This window comes from Anoplopoma fimbria, chromosome 20, assembly GCF_027596085.1.
Source record: "Anoplopoma fimbria isolate UVic2021 breed Golden Eagle Sablefish chromosome 20, Afim_UVic_2022, whole genome shotgun sequence".
In the NCBI taxonomy this organism is placed as follows: Eukaryota; Metazoa; Chordata; class Actinopteri; order Perciformes; family Anoplopomatidae; genus Anoplopoma; species Anoplopoma fimbria.
Genome location: NC_072468.1, coordinates 7,301,591 through 7,328,666, shown reverse-complemented (window position 1 = coordinate 7,328,666; position 27,076 = coordinate 7,301,591). Strand labels below are relative to the sequence as shown.

Genomic DNA, 27,076 nt, shown 5'->3' with positions numbered 1-27,076 from the left:
GAGGAAGCTAGAGGGAGGGAGGTGAGGGGAGGGAGGGAGAAAGAGACAGAGCCTTGTTTTGCAGACAGGATTACATTGTCTCCCCCATGTCAGATTTCAGACGTTATGTTAAACATTTCTTCTACAGCCTGCAGCCCTCACTCTGTGGTTATAGGAGTGAACGCAGCACAGCACAACAATAAATGATGGTACTTCCTCAAATTGACTGTTAGATAATAAATAGTCCTTTAGAGTGCCACCTGTTTTCCGACCCATGAATAGCACCAGGAATACGTTGGAAGGTAAACACATTTAGTCCGTGACGCTTTACGGAAAATGTAATTAATGTTTTTTTTAAACATTTGGTTGATTTTGGTGTGTAATAGCAGAACTGGCAGACTTTAAGTCACACTTATTTTTATAGTTTTTTTCATGTCTGTTCAAGGGAAAGCCACCATGTGGAAGTATTTTTCTCTCTTAAGATGGTTATGTCATACAAGTGTCCAAACATCGTCATGTCTGAGATCACTTGTTGGGCATTGTTAGGCGAGGAAAAAGAGGAACATGACCTATGTTTAAATGTGACATGTCGTGGAAGTATCGGTTGACTAATTCTAATGTGATACGTGTTGATGTAGAATCAAGCTTGTTCCTCAGTTGCAAAATGGGATTTTTTTTTTTTTTTTTTTTAGAGAGAGCCTGTCGCAGATGCCTCATATTCACATCCCTCAAGAGCTCACACATGACTCGAGTGAAGCTTTTTTGTATGTGCTTGCCTTCCACCCTTGTGTCTCTTTTCATACGTTGAATAAGTGCTGTACACATTGGGCTTTTGTCAATAGGACTGTTTGTCTTTTCTAAGCAGCTCCTGTGCTTACTTTTCCATCCCCGTGCTTATCATGATCAAACTTTCAACTCTACAGTGACTGTTTATCTCCTCCAAAGACTTGACTTTTTTTTTTTTTTTTTGCAAAGTTCACCACACCTCCCACCCCCACCCTTCATTTTTTTCCTGTATCTGTAGGAGTAAAATTAGCAATTTAATTTGTTTTTATCTTCTCCCCTCAGAATGTAGAAGTGTTTTATTGGTGTGGCGAGAAACAATGAGGACAAGGCAGGGCTTTGTGGTGGCAGAAATGCATTTTTAACCCATGTGAATGAATGGCGCCTCACATTCCACAGCAGCAGGCCCTTTACTGAATGGCAGCACTAACTCGGCTGTTTTCATTACTCATTACTGCCTTGTGCCTTTTCACCATGGACATAGTCATTTACCTTCACCAACAGGGGGGGGGGGGGGGGGATCAACTTCATTGCTATAAAGACTCTGTCATAGCATTTTTTTTAAGGTAAAATCACGGAGCTGGATATGGACCTAACCTTTGTTTTTGTTTTTTTTGCTTTTTGATAAGTGAAATTTAGCTTACACAGCAGTTAATATTAAAGATGCCACAATAAAAAATACATCAAATGACTATTCGTAGTTTCGATTTTCTGGCACGCAACTTTATATTTTTTTTCCACCGTCCATTCTGTCATGGCGTCGTTTTTCTCCGGCAAAAACCTAAAAGAAAAACACGCTATCTGCTCAAAAAGAAAAGGAACTACAAAGTGAAAATATTGGATTAATTAACAGCTAAATAACCAGATACTTTCCTCAGGAGTTGGTTTAGACCTAAACAGAGCTTTAAAGAGAGTGATTATTGGTCTCACATTCATCAGGTGTACAGATACATAACCTCAGATTACTGCTCAGCAGTTACTGGATATGTAAATGAGCAACTGTGAGCTAAATCCATCATATTAACTTAATTAATTGATGTTTCTGCTGCCCCTAAGTGGCCAAAAGGTCACTTGATGCAGGTTAAGGAGGAGCACACAGGGTTTATGGCTTTTATTCTTGTTATCAGGTGTTTCTCCTGGTTAGTATCTCTGTGCACTCCTGGAAAATGTCAGTGGCTTATGTGTGTCCATTTTTTAAATGTAATACTGACATGTGTTAGCGTGGATCAAAGTCTCTGTGGGTGGTTTCCAGCACCTTGTGGAATTCACGTCTGGAAGAGTTTCCAGAGGGAGCTAGTTGGTCTGTGAATACCTATGTCATAGATTGAATCCATTCAGTCCTTTTAAGAGTGTAATTTGTACCCTGCTTGGCTTTACTTCTTTATCTCTGTCCAAACTGCTCATGTTTACATTGTGTGGCTTTGAACTAGAATGAATATGAAAAAACATCAATAAGTCACAAGACTGACACTCAGTTAAAGATAAAATAAAATAAGATAATCCTTTATTAGTCCCGCAGCGAGGAAATTTACAGGATTTAAAGGCAGTTAGGCTGAAGTGTTATGCGTCCTGTTCTTTCTGTTTGTTCTCTCACTTCTTCCTTGTTAGTAGATTGTATCAATCCCTTCTACAGGAAAACAAAGATGTATCTTCCCTTCACAGCTTTAAATAACTTTTTGTGGTATATTGAGGTTGGATTATGGAGAGAGGCAGCAAACAACACGTTTTTTAAGCAGCTGTTAATTTTTTGGGAGGGGGGATATGAAACAAAAACGAAAATACTACAAGGTCTGGTGTCTGTTCTGTGGTGACGGCATTGATTCCCCACTGCATGGTGGGGGTTTCCACTCTGAAAGGGCAATCTCTCTGTGTTAGCCTAGAAACACCGAGCTCCTGGATTAAATTATAAATGAGCCCTCCATGGGAAACATATTGCTTACTGCCTTGTATAATCAGAAGGAATTTACATTTTCTGTGACTATCATCCTACAAATTTTACAGTATATCTTTATGTCCATTCTTAATTACACAAACATTCTGTGTTGCCGTTAATTTTGCTAACAGGTGGGGGCAGTTAATCCCTTTATTTTTGTCACACCTGCAGCCTCCCCACCCATAAGGATCAATAGAGTCTCTGCCAAGCCAAGCAGCACTGTCCAGGTAGTGAACTGTGAGGGCCCGATAGCTGTTTCCAAATTAGACTCCCCAAAAAATGATGTAGTTATAGAAGGATTAAGGTAGGAGAGGGGTTAGAGTTGGTGGGGGTTGGGTGGGGTGATTAAGGCTCAGGGCCTTTTTACGCCTTCACCCATGGTGGTGCGAGAGGGTGGAAAGGAGCGAGTGGTGTTGCATTGGGTTCAACTGTTGCACATGAGGTAGAGCGCTTGACCTGCAACCACAAGGTCAGTGGTTCGAACCCCTCTACAGGCAACATGCCGAGGTGTCCTTGAGCAAGACACCCAACCCCAAAATTGCTCCCCGGGCGCTTCATTTCATCCCACTGCTCCTCCGGGATGGGTCAAATGCAGAGAACCGAATTTCCCCATTGCGGGACTAATAAAGGCTTAGTTTTTTTCTTAAAGCTGTCGATAGCTGATTTTTTTTTTGTTGCTGAGATTGTAATCATCAAACTTAACCATTCTGACAGTTATTGAGTTTTTGAAGGCAGCATTCCATCATGGGATGCTAGAACTCTCCAGTACAAGCCAAACTACATCTATGTTTTAAGACAAGAAGTTGATCGTTAGAGTTTTATACCTACAACCAAAGTTGAACATGAAAACTTCACAATTGTCTTTACTCTAATTATGTAATGTGGGTTTATATTGATGTTCCAGGGTTACTAATAAAAGGATGAGAATGTTTATTTTACAGGCCCTGTCATTCAAATAACGCCAGTTGTGTGGAAACAACCCACACTAATTAGGTGTAGCCATTTTGTTCAACATGCATTGTAAAAGGCTTATTATTATAAACATTATTACGACTTAGGCACACACCCACAGTTGTTTGACATCGACAGCTTAAAACAAAACAACAAAAAGAGAAAAATAGAGACTACAGACAAGTTCACATTGAATGTCAAAGAAAGAACAAAGGCTGCACCTACAATAATTGACATGAAAGAGTTCATAAGAAACATTTGGAAACATTAAATGCTGAGATCATTCCCAGTGATGAGCACCAAGCCTGAATATTTTAGTGATGAAAGAAGATGATTACAGTTGCTGTAAATATATTTGAGAGATGTAAGTAGTGACTGTATTTTAACAAAACTCTTACTCCTCTGATTGGAATTTTCTTTTTGTACACACTGAAACATTTTAAACTCACAAAACATTTTATTTGTAACCGATACCAAAATGTTAGTATTGGAGTTATTCTAAATGATTAGATAATGTGAAATCAGTGTGTAATAACGTTGTTATGTTTTGCACGGTCAAACTAGTACTACCACCATTAATAGAAGCTGTACTAATAATAATTCCATCAGATGTGTAAAAGGTTGGAACCACCATTTAAATTTAGAGCGGTACCACACTGAGTGGCTGCTAATCTGCTAATCAGAGTTGGATATCGACCCCATTTTTCAGTCCAACTGTGTGTGCATTAACTGAGGACACTCGCAGCAGCCCAGCGTCAGAGCTTCCTGTCACTGAATATAGATTCCATCGGTTGAATTGGATAGGATGTTTTTTTCAAACAAAAAGTAGAATCTCACTTCATCTTTAAATGGAATTCCCTTTACTACATTTCAAGCGGCCTTATCCATCACTGGCACTCATGTTGATTTTCCATCTTACACATTATTGATGATCCAATGAAATAACAATTGGGAGCACACAGCGCTGAGTTGAATGTGCCGGATTCATTAGCAGTGCTTATCAGGTTTTGAGCTGACATACTGATCATAGTTAATAGATTTCTGCCTGCGTCCATTCACCGACACTGGGCATTGTCGCTGTGATTGCTGCGGGATTAAAGAGGAGAAATAAGCTTAGCTGGGAGAAATAGCCCAGAGAACCACGTGGCTGTGATCAGGGATTGAGAGAGAGAGAGAGAGAGAGAGAGAGAGAGAGAGAGAGAGAGAGAGAGAAGGGGAGAGCTGCCGGGGGAAGGAACAGCACTCTTTGTCCAGCCCAGATGTCACTGTAGTAGACTGCCATTATTGATCCACTGCTTTACACACACACACACACACACACACCACAGACACACACAAATGCACTCATACTCTAATTAGTAGGCTTTATAATTGGAATTTAAAAAACAACACACAATGCTGCTACAGATACACCTTTTAGCCTTGATTCAACCTTTATTCCAGAAAATAGATGTCTAAATACATATAATTATTCTACTAAGGGTCATACAAAGCCCTTTGATTGATGAGCTAGGAGTTGGACATGTAATAGATTACTTTAAACTTATTTAACTATATGCATGGCATCTAGTTCCCTGATCATTTGTAAAAACAGCTTTTCTTTCCTCTGCATTCTTTCTACCTTGTCTTTCTAATATATTTATCTCTCTGTAAGACTGTGGCCTTCCTAATGGCCTTCTCCACATTTGATGGGCCACTCAATGACGGTGTATGTATGTTTTGCTGGGGTGACGGCAGGGCTCGGGAGGGAGGGGACATGGCACCCAAACTTAATCCAAACTCACAGCAGCCCAGAGGGCATTAAGGATGGGTGGGGGTTGGGTGATATGTTTCCCAAGCAGAGAGGCTCCTTTTTAGCATTCACCGTCCGTTCCAGTTATTAAACACACTCTAAATGGGAATGAAAAAGACTGCGAAAAAGTTAAAGTAGGTCCTAAATGGTACAAATTTAGGTCAGTTTATAAGAAAACAAAAGACGTAGATGCACATGACAGGAAGTCATGTTTTGTTTGAAGCTGCTTTAGAATTAGGAGGGAGCTCAAACTGATTTGATTGATACGTGATTTTTGGCAAATAGGGAGCAATAAGAACTTTAGTAAGAAACTAGTAAAGAAAAAAACAGGAATTTAGGGATTACATGTTGAAGGATATTTGCAACCTGTTATTCTCACTTTAGTTTCACTTTGATGTGTGTTTGTGTGTGTTACACATACATACACACACACACACACACACACACACACACACACACACACACACACACACATGCACAGTGTTGTCTAATCTCCCTCAAGGAACTACTGTAATAACTCCATGAAACAACTTTAAATACAACAAACTTAAATCTGTCTATCCATCTCAATTGCCCCACATTCTCTGCATTGTTAGCATCATCTATTAGTCTGTAAAAGTCTCTTCTTTTTTTGAAATCCGATAGAATGGAAGAGAGTGGATGTAGTTAGTACAGATTGAAGGCCAGTGATGTTTCATGTCTGACCAACTTAGGGAAACAAGCTGGAAAAGTCTCCAGGCTACTGCAGCTAATCATTCGGCCCACAGAGGAACTGATCGTTAGGCGCTGATGTCAGCCTAACCTTGCCAGGATGCGCTTTAGTGAGTGTGTGTGTTATGTACGGGAGAGCGTATGTACGTTTGGACTTAATCCTGTCAAAAATGCTTTTCTGATCATTATAAGGAAGTAAGACATGACCATAATCAATTATGATTATGGGATTTAAACAAAAAAAAAAAAAGTATTGTATCAAAATTGTAGGTCGAAGAACAATGGAAAAAAGTAATTGATGAGCCTGCATGTCACTATTGTTATGTCCATTTGCTTTGGGAAAAGAGGAAGGGCAGACCCACTCATATGGAAATAAAGTTTGACTACTCCTTCTGCCAGAAATAGGTTGGCTGCCTCAAAATGTGTCAAAAGAACACATATTAGTAACAAGTGACTTTGTTTGTGCAATGTAAAAGCTTCATTATCAGCCAAATGGAAGAGCTTGAAAATCCAAATGATTGGATGTATGGATCTATGAGTAAATATGCGATAGTAATACTGTGGCAGTCTTACTCCCTTTGTTTTTATACTTAATGTGCTACTTTGCAGTGAAGGGATCGTACAGGCGTTAGGAAACAGGTTATAGGAAGTAATACTTGAGCTCTTGCAAGGTCAAGGAGGCTTAAGGGTCACCAAGGACAGAGGTGAGGAGGAGGAGGCAGGTCGCCCAGGGGCTAATGAGCTCACCCCAAATCCACATGTGGATCAGAGATACAGTTCAACTCCTAGCATGCAGGCAAGATGAATGTAAGCTGGATGCAAGAACGAGTTTCACAAGTTTCAGGCCATTTGCATCGATCATCTATTCTGAGGGTTTCTATTCAGCCAAAAAAACAAGTGCAGTGCTACTCTTCCTCATTTGTTTCATTCCTCGATCATATTTATGCAATTTGCTTTTTTTTTTACAAAGAGTCCCCGTTACCGACAAAAATAGCACAAGCACTCACCCCTCAACCACTTACTTAAATGTTGTCATGACTGGGAGTAATATACATTACATTATACTCTTTCAAGCGAGACGTTCTTTGTAGGCCGTGCTTTGTTAATGTTGCCAAATCAGATTGTAGAGATTATTTGGGTTTTTCACCAGATAGATTTCTGCTTGACGGGATGGACTGTTGCATGATATTATAAGTTAAGTGTGTCAAACGCATCAAAGTGTAGAGTAGTAATGCATATGTTAAAAAAACAAAACTGTATAAAGCCTTTTGTCGCACAAAGTCTGCTAGTTAGTCATTAAAAAAAAATAGATATCAGATTGCAGGCTGCCTGGGGGACGTTATACACCTGTAAAACAAATGTGGGATTGTTAAAACAATGGTTTGGGAGTTGACTTTCATTCAGTGCTTTCAGACCTGAAGAAATTTACGTCACTACTGGTAGATAAAAGAAAGCTACAGGAAGGTCATTGTCTCATAATGGCAGGGCAAGTGTAAATTTAGCAAAAGAAATAGCTTAGATGAATTAGTAATTTTTCATTGTTTAATATGATATGATAATAAATAATTACAGGCCATATCGTACTTGGCCGGTATGGGCATGAAATAGGTATTACATTTGATTTGATATGGTGTTTAAAATGCGTTTAAAAGTCCTAAATTTAATTTGGTGAACACTGCATAAACTGCATAACCCTGCTCCTTTGACTCCTGTGTTTCACGTCATAAGTGGAATCTAAACCTGGAGTGACTGCTTGTTATACCCATTGTATTTACCCTGTTAAGAGCAGAAACACCGTCTTTTTTTTGTTTTACCTCGTCTGGATTCATGCTCCCACATTGTGTTTTCTGGGCTGCAGTTTGCTCCCTACCTCTGTTCCCAGCTGCCTCTCTATCTGTCTATTGCTCGGGGCCTCGCAGTCAACTACACAGGGAAGAAGAGACCAAAGACAGAGAGCTTTTTAGTAACCCCCTCCCCACCACCACCACCACCACCACCACCACAACACAAACAGCCCCACCGCCTCACATCCACCAGCAGCAGCAGCAGCAGCACCACCACCCTTTTCCATTGGCTCTTGATGTTTTGTAAAGAATCCCCCAGCACACTCACACCCTCCCTTCAGCTATCCCCCTGGCCTCAGTGCCCTGTTCCCACATTGTATCCAGATGTGAGGAGGATAGTTGAGGGGAAGAAGGCAGGGGCCCCTGGTGGTGCCCCCCTCCACCCCCAGCCCGCCTAAACACACCATCCCAGCTAAACACATCCCAAACACATTCGCACATTCAATTTTTTTATTTCAATATCCCATAATGTTTTTTTAAATTGCGCACACACACACACACACACACCTCTACATACATTACAGCATTGTGACCCACTGTATAGTCCCGTTTCTGTGTTTTAAAGATGAAAATCTGTTGCTCTTGAGGCCGACTGGCTGTGATCATCTAATCCCCGGCCGTATAACTCTATTTAAAGAGCATAGCCGCTAATCCCATCAGATTATAGTTCACCAACTCCACAAAATCACCCAATTAATAGTCTTAACAATGGTCACAAAAGCCTGTCTTCCCTTAAATACAAACCCCGATAAATCTGACCCATTTATGGAGTCTTAATCTAATACTGAGTCTCAAACGGAGAGGCAGGTGTGGTACAGCCTAAACATGGATGTGACTCCTCATCTAGTAAAAGAGCTGACAATAGAAACAACAGATCTTTTTATGACAGTTAACATATACTAAACCATATTGAGACCATCTTTATCTGAGATGGATATTACCACCCAACTACAGATGCTATGAGTGCCTCACTCTAATCTGGTTATTTAAGGTTGTAGCTGGCTGCTGCACATATTCTGATATGACTTCTTTTTAAATGCATATTTGATTTTCAAAACTAGGTTTGAGCCTGGAGTCCCACAAGCAGTTGGTATGCTTAGGTTTAAATACCTGGACAGCAGGCTCCACAGGCATCATTGTCCCAGATAGATCTGAGGTAGAGGTTTCTGTGCTATACTTGTGTGTATCAGGAAGGCTGGTACTGCCACCTCTTAAACTGAAGCATGAGAATTCTGTGCCAAATTTCCGTATTTCTAAAAACATTTTAATATTAAAACCTTTCGAGGAACTCCAAATAATCAGTGTGCAAAAGCCCCTCAAACAGCATTTCATACCAAGCTATTCAATTTAAACTGCTGCTAATAGTGTTGGAACAATTCAAAATATCTTATTAGAATCAGTTCAACAAGTGTAGTATTGATTAATTCTACTATAATTGTGTGATCAATCAAGCTGCATCATACCAACAATATCAGATATATAACAGTCCCTCTGATCTGCCATAAAGGGCAATTATCATATTTTTGTAACAATCAATATCTTGTACACTGTAAGACACAAGCTGAGCTCAAGATTACTTTCTGATAAAGTTTTTACAGTGAAGCTCCGTTCTCACATGATCTCTACGTCTCAAACCATATTTGTTGTATTCGATTACTGTCACCATCTCTCTGTTCTTTCTCACTCAGCAAAACCTACGGCACTATTTCATTTGCTTATCTTAGATTCATACAAATACATGCAAGTTGACCAGACAACTCTCTCTCTCTCTTTGTGTTGTGTGTGTGTGTGTGTGTGTGTGTGTGTGTGTGTGTGTGTGTGTGTGTGTGTGTGTGTGTGTGTGTGTGTGTGTGTGTGTGTGTGTGTGTGTGTGCTTAGGAGTGAGTTGTCTCCATATTTAATAACCCATCCTGCGGTCTCTGAGTCTGGCCCCGGCACAACGTGTTTTGTAAAGCTGGTCCAGTGGTGCGATGTGGAGAGACTGACAGTCTGCGTAATCCTCTGTCGCTTATTTCTTCAGTAACAGGCCTGTCGGTTTTTAACGGCGGGCTGATTGGCTGGTTAGCTGGCTTAATGGCTGTTTTGCTGCCTGGCTGATGCAGGTAACTCCCGTTGGATGCGTCTGATCTCTCCAGGGAAAGCTGCGCAAACACGACTGCTTGATGCAACATTTGCCCTCTCCTGTATTATCCCCAAGTTGCTCTGCGAATTAATAGTTCGACATCAACTGGAGTGCTGCACAGTGGAGCTGATATACTGTGCTGCTTTGCACAAGTTCGAAAAAGAAACACAGTCTTGCCACAAATGTGGAAATGCAAACGCCTCTTGTTTATTGTATTGCTAGTTTTACAATTTCTACTACTACTTTTAATGAAAGCCTAATACCCCATATCTCCTAAGTGGGTCTGATTTATTATTACAAACATAGCACACAATGCTTTTTCCTGTGCTAAGGGTGGATTTTTGGAGTGCAGACATTGTTGTGTCATCAATACAAGCTGCATTCAAATTCAGGCACATATCTCCAGTCAGTTGATATCTCTGTGCTGAAGAGTGAGGCAAGGCTCACAGCTGCCAACCAGCATTGTACGCGTCAGTTACTCCTCAATATCAGGGTCAGTCCCAGAATGAGCATTAGAAAATAGATTTTTGGTGTCTGATAGTAACTAACACAGAGCAACTACAGAGGCTTTTCTGAACATGTACAAATATTATAAATAAATGTTACTGTAGTGCCTCAAAAAGTGTTTTGAGGAAGTAAAACCAAAGAAGTTCCACATATATAATGTGAAAGAGATTCACAAACCCTGACCATACACTGTTTCAATCATATGGAGGTTAGTTTCCTTCATTTAAAGCAAAAACCTTTTTAAAAAGTGGGCTGGTTTTCAATTGACAGCAATTTGTTACCATTAATATCCCCACTGACACGATGTAGCCCATTAGCAGACAGGTTGTCAGCCGGACATTAATGCCAGTGTAGGAGCTGCATGCTTCCAGATGTCGATCTGGTAAATCCACTACTGTCTAAACACAGTAACTGGTGCAGATTGGGTCGTGCTGGTGAGTTTATTGCAAACAGGCGGGTTGAGGAATGCTGCTTGTGTACCGACAAGAGGCTGTGATCTGGTTTTCTTCAGCCCACCTGCATCAGAAGGGAAAGTGAACCAGATTCAGCTACAAGATGGGATTTTTTTTCCCCCTTATTTTGCTACATTTACGATACAGATATCATGTGTTTTTCTTGTTTTTCAAATTTTCGAGGAGACATTTCACACTGCATTAAGTGTCATTTCTAGTAACTGCTTTCATGAAATTGTCATTTTCAGTGATACGTCTGGGAACAGCTGTTTTCAGCCATTAAAGACATTAGGGTGATTTTTTTCATTTTTACTACTACTTAAGCACACAGATTTAAACGGCCATCTCTATAGAGGGAGATATTTTGATTTTTAATGTTTTCAAACTGAAACATCTGTAAAAACAGAGGAAAAAGTAAGTCAAATTTTCTTGAGAACTCATCATTTCCCACACACAGCCACCCACCTTTACACAAACACACCTACACAGAAACCTGATGAACACACACACACACACACACGCACACACATAAACACACACATGCTGCGCATACTGTTGCACAGTCCAGTGTGGGTTGATTTGGGGGGTTGAAGGGTGTTAGATTGTAACTAAACTAGCAGATTGTCTCAGTAGGACTATTGGATGAATGTTGAGTGAGTGGATCCTGGCCAATTTCCTGTGCTGTGGTTACACTGCAAAGAATATCTGTCATAACAAGCCGTGTACTCTGGTGTCGAGTGATTCAATTGCGCTTCCTTAAAGAAAGTGAGAAAACACCAGACGCAGCTAATAACAAGAAACACACATCTGTTTTCCGTACCGTTCCCATCAGAGTGATGATCAATAGTCCCCCCAAAAAAAGTCCTGTATGATGGACATGTTCTACAGTGTGCGCCCTACGGACTTCATTTCTCTCTCTCTTGCTCTCTGTCTGCCTCGATCTCTAACATCTCCCTCTCAGTCAGCTCTTATTATCCCAATCTATCTCCTGCCATGACTTTACATCACTATTTACCACTTATCTTCCCTCTGCTGCCCACCCTCTCATTATTTGCCCAGCCTTTTCTCCTCTCCTTGACATGCGTCCCTCTCCCTCTCTCGTCAGATGCTGCCTTGTTTTCCTCAGTATTAGTTTAGAGGTTTTTTTGTCCACTGGGTGGGTTAACAAGCCGGCACAATTTCATCAATGTGAATCAGGCAGCCCGATAAGACGTGACCCAGATGGGATCTCCGGCTCTTTTTGCACTGCCATCCATCACGACCACGTAGCCACAAAAGCTCTCCCTCTCTCACGGTAATGGCTGTCAGCCTGCGTATGAAAGAAATGTGTCATGTAGCTTCGGCGCGCTCTCTAGAAAAAACTCTGTGGCAAACAACATTTGTTATTCTCATCTAGCAGCCCCAGTTCCTGTGTGGTGCTTACTTGTTTTATTATTATTATTTTTGGCTATGAAATCCTGGGCAGATGTTTCAGCACACATACACACACACACACACACACACACACACACACACACAAACAAAAACACTCCTCTCCAAACAAAATATTCCTTCAGAGACTTATTATGGCCAATTATGAGCTTGGGTGAACTTTGTGGTATTATTCATTTCCGATTGTATGGCTTGCATATTTCTATTATATTTCCATGGGGACTTAAAGTATGTCTGCTGGATATAATAGTGGATTTAGAGGCACCATAATAAAGTGGATAGTAAAGGAATGTCATGTTTTATCTTTTTTTAGTGGGAAGAGCTCAGTTTGGTAAAATGTTGAAAAGATACCACTTTTATATCCGAACAGTAAATATGAAGCTATCACCAACAGCCTGTTAACATAGTTAAGCATAAAGGCTGGAAATAGCCGGGAAACAGTGAGATTAGCTCCATCAAAAGGTAACAAAATTTACTTAATGCTAAGTAATTTACTAATTGTGTTCACCTCAGTCTGACTGAACTCAAACTCACCAGAAACTCCAGTTCTACCTGTTTCCCTCCTCTAGTCTTTTTAGGTTAAGATGTCTATTAAGGTAATTATTCACAGAAAATTGTAATGAAAAACTAGCAACAAAGGGCTGGTAATTTAAGTTGTCGTACATGTATGTAGAGTTTTGTGTGATGTAATGCTTTTAAACCATCAGTATTGGGAAAAAGAATTCTATTCATATTGTGGTATTGATTTCCACCATATTGCAAAGCACTATTATCGTATTGTTTTTATGGCATTATCTAGGGCAGTTTTATCTCTTTACAAATCATAACGTATTTCATATAATGTTTCTATCCAATAAGGATTTGTAGTAGGTTATATATGCTTTTGTATTTCCCATGGTATCACACACGTTCATGCTTATACACACACCAAGGGGGTTCAATACTCAATCCAGTGTATTCTGCAAGATGATACGTTTTCCAGGGGCATCAATTGGATTTTATCCGCAGGTTTGTTTGGAGTTTTTCTTCATAATATGTATGTGTTATTTTTATTTCTTTTCATGTGTGTGTTTGTACTTGTAAGAGCAGTGTGTGAACCACCTCGCAACAACAACAACAACTGCCTGTTGGAGCCCACATATTCTCTCTGTAGTAGATCCATCAGGAGATTTCTGTGGAAACCCTCCCATCCTGCCTGCCAGTGTGTGTGTGTGTGTGTGTGTGTGTGTGTTTTTGTGTGTTTGTTTGTGTGAAGGCGGCAATGAAGAGTCAAAGTCAGATCTGTTGCCCTGTTATGTTCTCATATATCCTCCTGACAACTCTTACAGGATGTGATCTTCAGATTTTGCCTCAAGGTAAAGACAGGCTTTAAAACAAAACAACGAGAACAAGTAACCATGTAAATGAGATGTAAAATAAAATTCAAACAGACACACTGTGTTCATGCACAGGAAAAACAAAGCTATCAGATTGCCAGCTTAACACCTCAGCATGGACTTCTGTTCCTAAAATCTTGCATAAATGGTCAATTTAGCTTTTAAGGAACACAATGACAGACAGCAAAATCCTTTTTGGTTCTCTAGTACAACATTGACAGCTCCATGCTAAAAGTTCTGAAAAGTACTCTGCTGAAGTGGAACAGCTCTGAAGTTGAACCTTGGATCTTAAAACAAGTTGTAGTCATTTCGTTATCATTGTTCTTAGGTTTGTTGTAAACTGATGTCCTTAAAGGGTGACATTTTTCTGAAATTGTGTGTGTGTGTGTGTGTGTGTGTGTGTGTGTGTGTGTGTGTGTGTGTGTGTGTGTGTGTGTGTGTGTGTGTGTGTGTGTGTGTGTGTGTGTGTGTGTGTAAACTCACTAGCCACTGGAGCATCTTGCTGCAGCGAGCCGAAGAATAAAACGGTTGTATCAGAAAGTGTGACAGTCTGAAAGACTGGTGGCCGGCGTTAGGGTCAGCGGTCTAATTACACTTCAGAGAGACTGATTTAGGTTCAGTTGCAGAGGTTGTTAGGGGGCTGCAGACGGATGGAGGGGCGCAGAGGAAGAGGAGGTGGAAGACAGGGAGAGGTTGGCGAAGGTTGGACAGTTGGGCATGGAGTGAAAAGAGATGGAGGAGTTTCAATTTAGATTTCAATCGAACACTATTACCACGAGTGCCTCTTCTGCTTTCGCAGCTTTCACACCAACAAGTTGCAGCAGCGCTTGTTTCACCTCTGCTCCTGGTGTGCTTTAGCTTCATCTTCCTCTGGCTTATACTGCCTCTCCTTGTATTTGATGTGAATGTAAGGGAACTCATAGAAGGGAACTGGTTTTGCAGCCTTTTGCATAGATCTTAACCAGAGGCCAAAATCCGGTTATGAAAATTGAAGTCAAAGCGGGAGTGACTGAAAGTTGCATTCTTTCACATGTCCAGCAGGGGGCGACTCCTCTGGTTGCAAAAATAAGTGAGATTGTATTGAAGCCTGATAGAATGATAGAATGACCCTACTTCTCACTTGATTTATGTAAACATTGTAAACATGAGTTTGTGGTCTCAATCGTGAGATTCAAGTCTTCGTTAATAGAGTGTGATGTTCATTTGTAAATGATGGTGCCATTTAGAGTAAAATAGAAGCGGGGTATGCTTTAGGGTGTGACTACCACAGCGTTGTTTGGTCTGTGTTTTAGTCTAACAACTTTCCTCAGAGTGTTTTCAGTTTATGAAAGTTATTTTTTATTATTTTGGTTCCTTAAAAATGTCTTATTCAGCATTCAGTTGTGCTTAGCTCCTCCCTCTTGGGTCATTTCTGGTTGCAAAAAACAAAGATTGCGACGTCCAAAATGCTTAAAGCAAGGCTTCAAAACCGTAGTCCATAAACCAATAGATGACTTCATGGTGACTACGTCCACTTCTTCTATACAGTCTATGATCTAGATGGAAAACAATGAAACATCTTATCCTTGAACAAGCACAGTTGTAACTTTCTAAATGATTAGTTTAGAAATGAATGTTTGAGTGTTGTTAAATGTCTGTACTTAAAGGAAGGACAATTTGCAAGATCCTGTTACATAAGCATGTTTTGATCATCCTTACATCTCATCAAGTAGTTTAGGATTAAGATTTGGATTTAGGCTTATGCATTAAATTAAAGTCTAGGTCAGGGTTTAAAGTTGCTTTCAAGTGTTTGGACATGAAGTATTATAACTAACAATCCTGCACTAGACCAGTTTATGCAGGAAGCATATCTATACTTTAGAGTAGTTTAGATCATGTAATGATAGTTTAGTCTGCGTTGCACAGTTACATCAGATCTCAATGTGTGTATATGTGTGTGTGTGTGTGTGTGTGTGTGTGTGAGGAATGCTGCTGTGGTGCAGGAGGAGGAAGGGGGGCTCTATGGGCAGGAGCACCCAGGGGTTAACAAGCGGTGTGAGAAAAACAGGCAGAGTTTGAGAAGGAGGGGGGAGGGAAGCACACACACACACACACACACACACACACACACACACACACACACACACACACACACACACACACACACACACACACACACACACACACACAGTCCCAAAGGAAGCTGAAGATGGTCGGGCCCATGAGAGCAGGCAGCTCTTGTCGGCTTTAAACAGAGCTTCATGAAAGCAGCAGGTATCGCTCCATGTTGATCAGTTGTGTACTATTTTAAAGTAGTAAACAAGTATCCAGAATAAGAAGTTCAAGAAAATACACAATAGTATTAAGTCACACGATGCAACAGTCAGAGACCAATTTACAGGTGCATACCAATCATATTGGAAACTAATAAGTCTCAACCGGCAGCTGTTCCGTCAAATTTCCTGTTTTTCAAGTGTTTTGTTGGTGTGTGATATACTCTGTTGTGAACGCTATACGGCTGAGAACCGGCCCCTTCTCCTCCTGACCCGTACATTAATCCCACTAGCATGGACCGGTCACCAAAATGTAACATGACAGTATTGACCCAAACACCTGCCACTTCCTACACACACACACACACACACACACACACACACACACACACACACACACACACACACACACACACACACACAACACACACACACACATACACAGAGACCCAGTGGACTCTTTTCTGTCCAAAGGCCCTTCTCACGCAAATAGAGTAGGCAGGCAGGATCCCTTGTCAGCCTATTTATCAGGGGGGGGGGGGCAGACAGCGTGGACCCCCTCTATTGTTCTGGCTGGGTTTAAGGGATGGGGTGGGGGGGCAGGGATGGAACTATGGATAGGATTGGAATTGGAGACCCCAACAATGCATCCAAACCCCCCACTGCTCTTTCTGCTTATGAGCATGACCTGCTCTGACAGTCCAGGGACGGACGCAGACTAGAGGGAAACTAGAACATAACTCAGCCCAAAATGCACACAAAAAAACCCATAAACTGCTCAAAGATTAGATCCTGAATTAGGGTAATTTATGAGTCAATCTAGACATGAGTCACAGCAATCAATTCAGAGCCAAACTGCCAAACCACTGTCAAACTGTCAAATTTCCTGATAATGGGGATACCTACATTGTGCAGTTTGAGAAAACAGACATGATCAGATCCTGTGATGTGTATACCATGTGTATACTTGGGGTTTACTTAGTGTCAAATAAAAATGACTCAAAAGAACACCAACAAGCCAGAAAATATAAAAATCAGTCATACACCAAAACTAGTCAAAGCTGGAGTTAAAATTGAGTCATAGTATAGTGGGAAAAACTTGAGTCAAACTTCATAAGCCGCCAGTCCAGACAAAATCTGGAGTCAGTAAAGACCTAAATCAGGCAACATCAAGCACAAAAAAGACTTAAACACAGCTGCACCACATACATCTGCATTTAGTCTCTAAAGGATTGCCCCATCTAGCTTGGATGCACACACAAATGCATACATGGCCAGATGTGGTTTTGTGCAAGTATGTGAGCAATGTAAGTGAATCTTGGATTGAGCACATACATTTTAACAATGCCATTACATCAATGCAGGTAAAATGATCACAGCAAAATCCTTTTATGGAAAGCCGTTTGTAGTGTTATTTGTTTTTTAGTGTCCCTGTACCTTTATTGTGAAAAGAAGAAGGGAATAACTCTTCTATGTGTGTTTTCCACTTACAACTGCTGACAGAGTTTCTGAATCTACAGTACTTAACAGCAGTTGAAGCAGAACGTTGTGTGTCAACCACTAAGTTTTCAAAAAGCTTCTTTTGTGCTCCACAGCTGATGCTTTGTCACTCTAATAATGTCCTAAAGCTACAGTGCGTGTGTTTTGAAAACAGCCTGTAGGTGTGTGTGTGTGTGTGTGTGTGTGTGTGTGTGTGTGTGTGTGTGTGTGTGTGTGTGTGTGTGTGTGTGTGTGTGTGTGTGTGTGTGTGTGTGTGTGTGTGTGTGTGTGTGTGTGCATCCAGCTATGCTTTGACCCTCTCTCACTTCATCGTGGAGCTTGCAGTAGACCTCTTTGTCTGCCGATTCAGAGCAGGGTGTGAGGTGAAGAGCAGTCTGTTCATAATGGATTATTGATTGGTCTGAGAATTCACTGGCTCTGCACTGTGTGTGTTTGTGTGTGTATGAGTGTGTGTGTGTTTGTGTGTGTGTGTTTAAGACTCCATACCATCCCCTCTGTCCCACTCTGAGCCCTGAATGTCTCCACTTTATGAGCAACTGAACAGAGGATAGCAAGGTTTTTGTAAAGTGCTCTCTGTATGTTATGCTCCGTGAGCAGTGTGTGTAAATGTGTGTGTGTGTGTGTGTGTGTGTGTGTGTGTGTGTGTGTGTGTGTGTGTGTGTGTGTGTGTGTGTGTGTGTGTGTGTGTGTGTGTGTGTGTGTGTGTGTGTGAGCAGCTCTCTGTATGGGCCGTTAAGCTCTCAATGCTGCCTGTATGAAACAGTGTTAAAAGCCCACAGTGTGCACATATAGACTTTCAAAAGATGTGTATGGACAACATTAAAAGCCCCCTCTGTTTGCCTCTTGATTCCTCAGTTCCCCTGCATGTATGCATGAGCGCACGCTTGTGTGTGTGTGCATTTAAACAAGAGGTCCACTCTTTATTTCCCCCCCACCCGCTGTGTATTTTTTCTTAACCTCTAATGCTCGTCTCCGTGCCGCTGTGTGGGAGGGAAGCAGAGCCCATCACGGCTGAAGGATGTCCCACACGAGAACGACCTACAGTCATTATCAGTGATAAGGTGACAGCGTGAGTGAGTCAGTGTGTTATGAAAGCCAATCTCCACACCCTTGGGTGCAGGAGATTTGTGCCATGGCTGCCACTGAGATGATTGCTATGATGAAGGTGCTTCCTGGCTCGATGACAGTGTTTTCTATCACAGAGAAGCGAAAAAAAAAAAATTGAGGGCTGAGCACCTTCTGCTAAAGCTTCTTTTTTAAAATGTTCTTTAAATAGCGGACTGCACTAGTTTTGTTTTGTTACCAAATTTTAATGCTTTGTTTCATATTAGTGCACCAAATGTGTTCTGCAAGCTGGATTTGTGGCCTCTAGAGGGAGCAAATTATCAGATTTCAATAATGATGGCACAGAAAAAGCCAAACAGCTTTGGTCTAGATGGTCTGGATTCTTTCCTCCTCAACTTGTTGACTCATTGAGTTTTTGCAGTGTCAGAAAGACCTCTATTAAATATTAAAAGTTTCTTGTCATTGTACTGCTTGATGGGTTTTTTTGTGCTCTTCACAGCACCATATTAGTATTGGTATGAAACATAGTTTTTTAAGTGGAAATTCTGCCTTTAGTGACTAACCCTAACCCTGTGTGAAAACAAGAACAAAACGGAAAACCTTAAAGCTGTAAGCAGGTTCTCTGCTGGCCCGCATGCACAGTTTGACACTGTTTGTTTCAAGACTCACTCCAGATGTGAACCTCAGGAGTCTCAGGAACAGAAATAGCCAGGCCGCTCTGCAAAGGATGTGTATGGATGGGAAAATAAGAGTGGATTTCCTCCTCTTGCCGGACCTCAGCTGCCACGGTTCAGCGTTCAGAAAGCTGAACAGCAGAGGTTGAGCATGCAAAAAAGGAGGGGTAAAAAAAAAGAAAAGAACAGTTTGTTTTTGTTCGACACAGCAGTCATTATCAGCTGAGTGTAGGCCTCCACTCACTCCCTGTGACTCACGGTGGTGCTGCTTAAGTGTCCATTAATGGCACGTCATATCAGTACAATGACGTTCCCAACGAGGGTTGGACTGGTCTGAAGTATTTAAAGGTGATCATTTTCCGGCAGGAAAAAAAAACCAGTCATAAGTCATAAGTGTTTCCATCAGAATATCGCATTTAACTATAAGAAATACACACTCCAGCTACACACTATCTCCAGTCTTACAAATCTGTGTGTGTGTGTGTGTGTGTGTGTGTGTGTGTGTGTGTGTGTGTGTGTGTGTGTGTGTGTGTGTGTGTGTGTGTGTGTGTGTGTGTGTGTGTGTGAGTGGTTTATTAGCTGGAGGATGTCAATGACAGTCAGGATTTACAAAGTGGACTGTTCTTGGTAGCTTCATGAAGACACTTTATCCATTTATTGTACCATGTTGGCCTTTAAGAGAGCTTTGATGCCTCTCTTCTCTTTTTTGATGACTTGGCTGATTGCTAATATGTCCGTCTCTCCTGGACAGTTTCTCCCTCCATAAGCCAATTTGTCATTTTTTCCCCCTCCCTTTGCCTGTATAGTGAGGAGCCTGCATTGTTTCCCTTCTGGGGGCTAATCTCATTACATTTCAATTTGCACATGCAACTGTCTGGTGGATGACAGGCTTACTGTTGAATACTCTCAATCCCCCCAGCCCTGCTGACCCCCAATCAGCGAGGCCATTTAACAGGAAATGAGATTATTATCTGCAGTTTTTAGCGCCAGAACTGGAAGAAACTACTAAGTATTAATGAGCAACATTAGGGTGTCGAGACAGAGAGATGGAACAGATGGAGAAAAAAAAAACAGTGGATGGGTGGATGGGGTTGGAGGGCTTTAAGTTACTTATTTTGTTGATTTATGTCCATCATAACTGGATTGTCCATCATGCTGTGTGTTGGATGTAGTTCTCTTAAGCTTTGTTGTTCCTCATTAAAGTGGTTTGTCAAGTTTATCAATCTTCCTCTTTCTTTAATCTTTCTAACAAAGCCTAAGTTCATAAATTCATGAAATTCAATTGGTCAGATTTGATGTTTTTCTACTTAATAAACAGCTTGTGAGTATCTTATGTAACCCAGGCACCTGAATCAATCCTACCAAACACTGAACCTGTGCTGCTGTGCTGTGTCATTGCAAAAGGCAAACAAATCACATTGATAATAATGTTAATTCTCCTGCATGCATTACAAATTCTAATAGTTGTTAAAAAAAGACTAAGAGTCTACTGCATCTTAGTAGCTCTGTTAGGCTGTACCTAGGCACAGTGGTGCTTTGAGCTAGATGTTAAGGCCAGCATGTGAACATGCTAGCACGCTAACATTAACTAATTAGCACCAAACTAAATGCAGCTGAGGTTGATGGGAATGTCATAAGTTTTGCAGGTATTTTGTCATGAACCAAAGTATTGGAGAAATTCAAATTTTGACCTGATGATTATATTCACCCCAAAGAGGACATTATTGTTTGTACCAAATTGAATGGCAATCCATTCAAATAGTTGAGACATTTCACTCAAAAGAAAACGTGAACCTCGTAATGTTGCTTCAGGATGAGTTAGGGATCATTATTTATCCTGTGGGACATATGAGTGTCGTGCCAAATTTTATGTCAATCCATCAAGTAGTTTAGTCTGACCAACAGAACATTACTGCCACAAATGTGAAATAGTTTTTAATGCTTTTAACCCTCCATTCTTGTTTAGATCAACCTTGATAAAGCCTTGTATGTTATATGTAGACAGTAAATGTTCAGGATGTGAAAATAGATTTTGTTTCAAGGTAATGTCAGCCACAGCAGTATTTCTGGCTGGAACAGTATTGGACTCGCTAGCTGGAAGCCTAAGCTTACTAAGCACTCCAGGAGGAAGCATGGTGAACCATTGGGGGGCGTTGATTTCAATAGCATAAATCCTTCAAGATAGGTCGGGGCTCTGGCGCAGGGTAGTCATTTTCAGTGTGAGAGTTTAAGACATATGATTGTTCTTGTGCTAACTTCCCTCCTCCACCACCTTATCCTCTTATGATTATGATCAATTATCCACTTATAATTAGACCCTGGCAGTAACTCAGCTTATGGGCCCTGGCACTTTATATAATAGCCTGTAATAATGCTGTCAGTCACATTTCATATAGTCCACACTTTCAGGCTGCTCTAGCATCTGCTGAAATGAATACTCCAGTAGGAAAAATGTCATTGTAATCAACAAAGCTGTAACAGAAAGGGGCTTTTTTGTAATGATATTATCGATGAGCTGAGAAAGAGAAAAGAATAAAGATGTGATTAACCTTGGGTGATTTTTGTGAGAAGATTTGGACTTTGCTGCAAGAAATAATACACATAAACTGTTGATAAAAATATGCAATTAGTCAACACCGTTCACTTTGTTCTCTTGTCACCCCCTCTCTTTCTCTTTCTGTTTGACTCCCTACCTGACCCCATTCAACTCTAGTTTGAGAAATAGAGCAAAGCAAACTGTCTGAAGAGCCACTTCCTGTTGTGTACTTAATATCCCTGTCATGTGATAGTGTCAGTTGAGGCGGGTGTGTGAGGCCAGTACGGGGAGGGAATATGGTGGCACTGCTGATCTTGCTGATGTGAACACAGCCCACCACCTACACCACCTCCAACCCCCACCCACGCGAGCTGATTGTGTAAAGTGTCGACTCAGCCAGTGTGGCGTCAGAGCCCCCAAGCCCTGCACGACTAATGCACAACCAGGACACACACACATAGACGTGCAAGTCCAGCCATAGATACATAGTGGACATGATAATACCCCATCAACTTATACTGATGTATATCTTTATTAGGTAAATTAAAACTCATAAAAAGATCTAGGGGTTTAAGAAGGAGAAGTCAAAGGAGAAGGAGTTTATTATCAAACTCATTGATTTTGTATAAAGTGAACCTAAAAAACATTTTAAGTTGCTTGTGTTTTAGGGTTTGCAGTCGCACTCGAAAATCACAACCGTACATGTTTCTAAAGATATCATGGATTGTATTTTATTTCTGTTGGCTGTTGCCTTATGATGATCACCAACCGCAGGCTCCTACTTTATAATTCAAAGCTTACTAAACAAACAAATGCAGATCTCCCTTCCGACACATGCAGTCCGCCTCCATAGTGTAGCTAGCTTAGCTGTTTATGCTAATAGTAACTGACTGTGTCTGAAAACTGAATGTGCCTTGGACGTTTTGCTTTACTTAACATGCTCTTTGTCTCTTTTCTCCCCCTCCTCCGCACTTTGTCTCTTTATTTCGCCTGTCTTTCTCAGGTGGATGATATGGAGTGCGTGCAGGCCGTGCTATAGAGAGCTCAATGTCACATGACCTGGATGCTGCTAATGTGCTTAAAAACTGAAGAGAATGAAGAGACGACAATAAAATGAAGAACAGAAGTGGGGTGGAAAAGTAACCCTGATGTAAAGACCCCTCGAGACTTACGTCAACGGACACAATGACGACCTGGAATTGAGTGAAAACCCTCACTCTATTTGGACAAAGACATTATAATATCTCATGCATGATTTATATGCTGGGACATTTTACTACTTATGACTAAATAAATGATACAGCTGCATACATTGCCTTCTAAGGTGCCAGCGGCACACAGATAGTTTGAGCCACTGATTCACTGACAGTGCTAGATGAAGATGGATAGATAGTGTTTCATCCAGTAACTGGAGAGTGCTTAATGAGCTGCTGTGTAAGCAGCTTTATATCTGGATGATTGACGTTAGATAGCATTTTAACTGACCAACAAAAGCACGCCAGACATCCCTAGATGTGCAACTGCAGATAGCAGTAGTTTGGGGTTTTATTGAGCTTGTGAAAGGCCAGGTAGACGGGGTAGTTTTGATCGTACAATGAATCCTAGAGACAGTGTGGAGGTGATGGAGACCCAGGCGGGAGGGAAGGAGAAGCTAGTTGGAGACCAGGTCCAAAACGAGGTTGATGGTGAAGATGACAAAATACCCGGGTCATACGACTGCAATGTCTGTGGACGCAGCTTCCCGTTCCTCAGCTCCTTGTCCCAGCATATGAGACGCCACACTGGTGCGCGCCCTTACAAATGTCCCTACTGTGACCACAGGGCCTCTCAGAAGGGCAACCTCAAAGTTCACATCCGCAGCCACAAACTGGGCACGCTCTCCAGCCACCACTCCAATGACGATGAAGAGGGAGTGGCTGAGGAGGAGGAGATGAGCGTTTCAGAGGGTCTCGACGGAGGTACGAGTCCAACTAAGAGCAGCTCAGCCTGCAACCGGATGATCAATGGGGATAGTGGTGAGGAGGGTAGGAGGAAAGTGCCTGGGAGGAGCCTGAAAAGAGAGAAGGTTGTGACCGACAAGAGGCCTTACTGTTGCCGTCTGTGCGGCTACGAGGCTAATCGAGAAGACCAGCTCCTCAGCCATATTGAAAAGGTCCACATAACAGCAGACACAGAGGAGGAGGCCACTGTTAAGGAAGAGGCTATGCCCGAACCTGATGTCGCCCAACCCCAGAGTGATGGGACCTTCCCCTGTGAGACCTGTGGCCAGGTCTTCACCCAGGCCTGGTTCCTGAAGTCACACATGAAGAAACATGCAGGGATCCTGGACCACTGCTGTCGTATTTGCGGGAGGCGGTTCCGCGAAGCTTGGTTCCTCAAATCGCACATGAAAACCCACAACACCAAATCCAGGTCACGGTCAAAAACAGAGTCCGCTGAGCATCCAGCCACCATTAATGACGTGGCCCAGGATCCTGAAATTGCCAATGGTTCTATTACATCCATCTATCAAATGTGTTCCAAATGTGGGAACCTGTTCCACAACAGAGAGAGTCTGAGGGCCCATGATAAAATCCACAGTGTCAGCTATGGAAAGAAATCCCAGAGCCAATGCGGACTTGGTGATGATGAAGACTCACCAGCTGCTAAGAGACGTTTTATTGACTACTTAAACCTCCAGCCTGTTGAGCAAAAGACCCTGACTGAAGAAGAGGAGAGTGAGAAGAAGATGCTAGGTCAAAGAATCCCAGAGCTAGATCCAGTTTGCAGCTACCAGGCCTGGCAATTAGCTACTAAAGGAAGGGTTGTTGAGCCATTGGAGCAGAGTTACAAGGCCTCCTATGGAGGAGGAAGTATGGGGGAGGAGGCCCTCGCTGGAGCTTCTGTGGTTTTTGAAAAGGAGAGCAGCCGTTATGTCCTGAAAGGTCAAGAGAAACGCAGCTCAGGCCGACGCAGCAGCTCAGGTTTTGGAAGCCATGCTTCTTCAGGGGACCGGACACCAGAGAGCCTCAGCGACTCCGAGTACCGGCCTTCGTCTCGCCAGGACCGACGGCGTCCATCCTCCTCCAAGTCCAACGAGTGCTTTGAGTGCGGGAAGGTGTTCCGCAGTCGCCACCAGATGATCGTCCACCAACGGGTCCACAGGAAGGATGGAGGTAGGGCATCCGCGGGTGACAAGGAGAGAGCTACAAGAGACGACCGATGGGGCTCCACCAGTGATCCAGAGTCGGGCTCCCCTAGCCGGCCCAGCACCCCGGGGTATGGAGACTCTCCACCAGCCTCCACCTATGGAAACCAGGCCTCAGAGATGGGTACCGCAAACTCTGGAGAGATGGCAGGTCGGTCAAAATCTTCATTTTTTTTTCATCTTTTTTTCCTTCTATAGTCTAATAAGTGAGCAATGTCTTGGCACTGATGAATTTACTGTCAGGTAAGTATTAGTCTTTTGGGAATTACAGCTAAATGTAATGTTTTTAATAGGAAAATGTTACAGATATGCAAGTAGATAAATAGTATACTGACCAGTTCACTAATAGAAGCACGCTCTGCAGCATTATTTGTGGCAGAAATGACTGTCGACTTTTTCAAGCCTCCCACTCGAGGCCTCTGCCTCTGTCACTCCTTAGTAAACATCTGTTGATGAAATGTGCTTTGTGTAGGTGCAGCTCCTCAGCTTGTCAGTCTCTGTGGAGTGGGAGCTGTAGCCACCGTGTGGCAAAATGTCAGAATTACATCTGACTTCAGATTTTATAGAGTGCTACACACAAATACTATCAAATATGGTCAATAAACTTTAATGGCCACCGAAAAATTCTGTTTACAACAGCCCAATTATTTTGTATCACAGAGCAATAAAGCTCACAGTTAAGTGAAATGTTTGTGCCTTTCAGTGGCATGTCAGTAAAGGAGAGGGCATTTTTGGAATGCCTATCATTTTTTTCACCTCCACAACCAATAAACACTGCAGAGCAGAAAAAGAAAAACCTACCCATGCAAGGGCAAAACACCCATAATCACAGCATTAAATAAGGAAGGATTTTTTGTAACAGTCTCCGGCTTTTGTCTTTTAACTTTCAGACTCACTGAAAACACTGTTTGTACAGGTTAGCATATAGTGGATGGCTAAGAATTGTAGCGATTGCCTCCATTCCTCCCTGTTAGCACAGACATTCAAAAATAGCAGCAACATTTCTTCAGGCCTGATCGAGCTGTGTGCTATTTCAGGTCTTCCTGTCTCAGGAAACTCCCCTCACCCCACTTATCTGTGCGTGAATATGTCTTTTGCTCTCCTTTTTATGTCTTTGCCATGAAAATCTGTCTGCATGTTCCTTTTTTTCTCTTCGCTTGTTTATTGTATAACAACCAATAACTAGTTATGAAGCATAACAACAGTCCTGTCCTCTTAGCAGTTAAAGGTGTGGTTTATTTCTAATAAAACATATACTGTACATTATTCACTCTCTCCCAACCCACAGGCACCCTGGTGTCTGGTTTCAGAAATTGCATTTGGAACACAGGATCTTTTTAGCTCAATCTATACACTATATACAAATGTATCAAATATATCAGATACAAAACCTGCAACGTCAATAGACATTGTAAAATTAAAAAGAATCTGTTGTTGCATTTCTTTTGATGAAATGTATTTATATTAATGACAAAGCCAACTTATGTGAAGGTTTTAGACAATTTGGAGTTTACCGGAAGAGTATTTTGTCGAGATGGCTTCTGTCCATCCGTCCATCCTTTTTATCCCCGTCACCCTCTGGCTCTTTCCTAATCTCTAAGGTTACCTCCTGTGACACTTCCACTGTCACTCATCCACTCTTCTTACCATTGAGCCAGCCAGGCTGCCCGACGTCTGAGGGATTGGTTATTTATAGAGTCACCTCCCGATGGAGAGGGATGCTGGCAATTGGGAAAGAGACACTCAGAGGACGCTCTATAGTTGTGAATACTCTGATGCCCCTACAGCTATACTTTTTGGGAATGCAGATGATAAGTGACAGTGTGTATGCACATACCAACTTGATAGGCTTTCAGACAAATCAGTTCTGATTCAGGATTAGTTTTGATACTTTCTATGGAATAGCAATAAAACAGTGAGTGTTAATCTATTTATGATCAGGTTATTCAATTCTTTGACTTTAACTTTTTATTAAGTCAAT

At 41.8% G+C, this 27,076-nt stretch overlaps 1 protein-coding gene across 3 annotated transcripts in view; it reads left to right on the top strand.

Moving 5' to 3' along the window:
- Positions 1–27,076, top strand: part of LOC129109906 (zinc finger protein 516-like) — a 45,514-nt gene that overhangs the window by 4,006 nt on the left and 14,432 nt on the right. For all 3 annotated transcript variants that reach the window (XM_054622054.1, XM_054622055.1, XM_054622056.1), the window contains exon 2: positions 22,912–25,246. In XM_054622054.1, coding sequence (XP_054478029.1) covers positions 23,503–25,246 — 1,744 coding nt within the window. In that variant the 5' untranslated portion in view covers positions 22,912–23,502. The remainder of the gene's footprint in view (positions 1–22,911; positions 25,247–27,076) is intronic.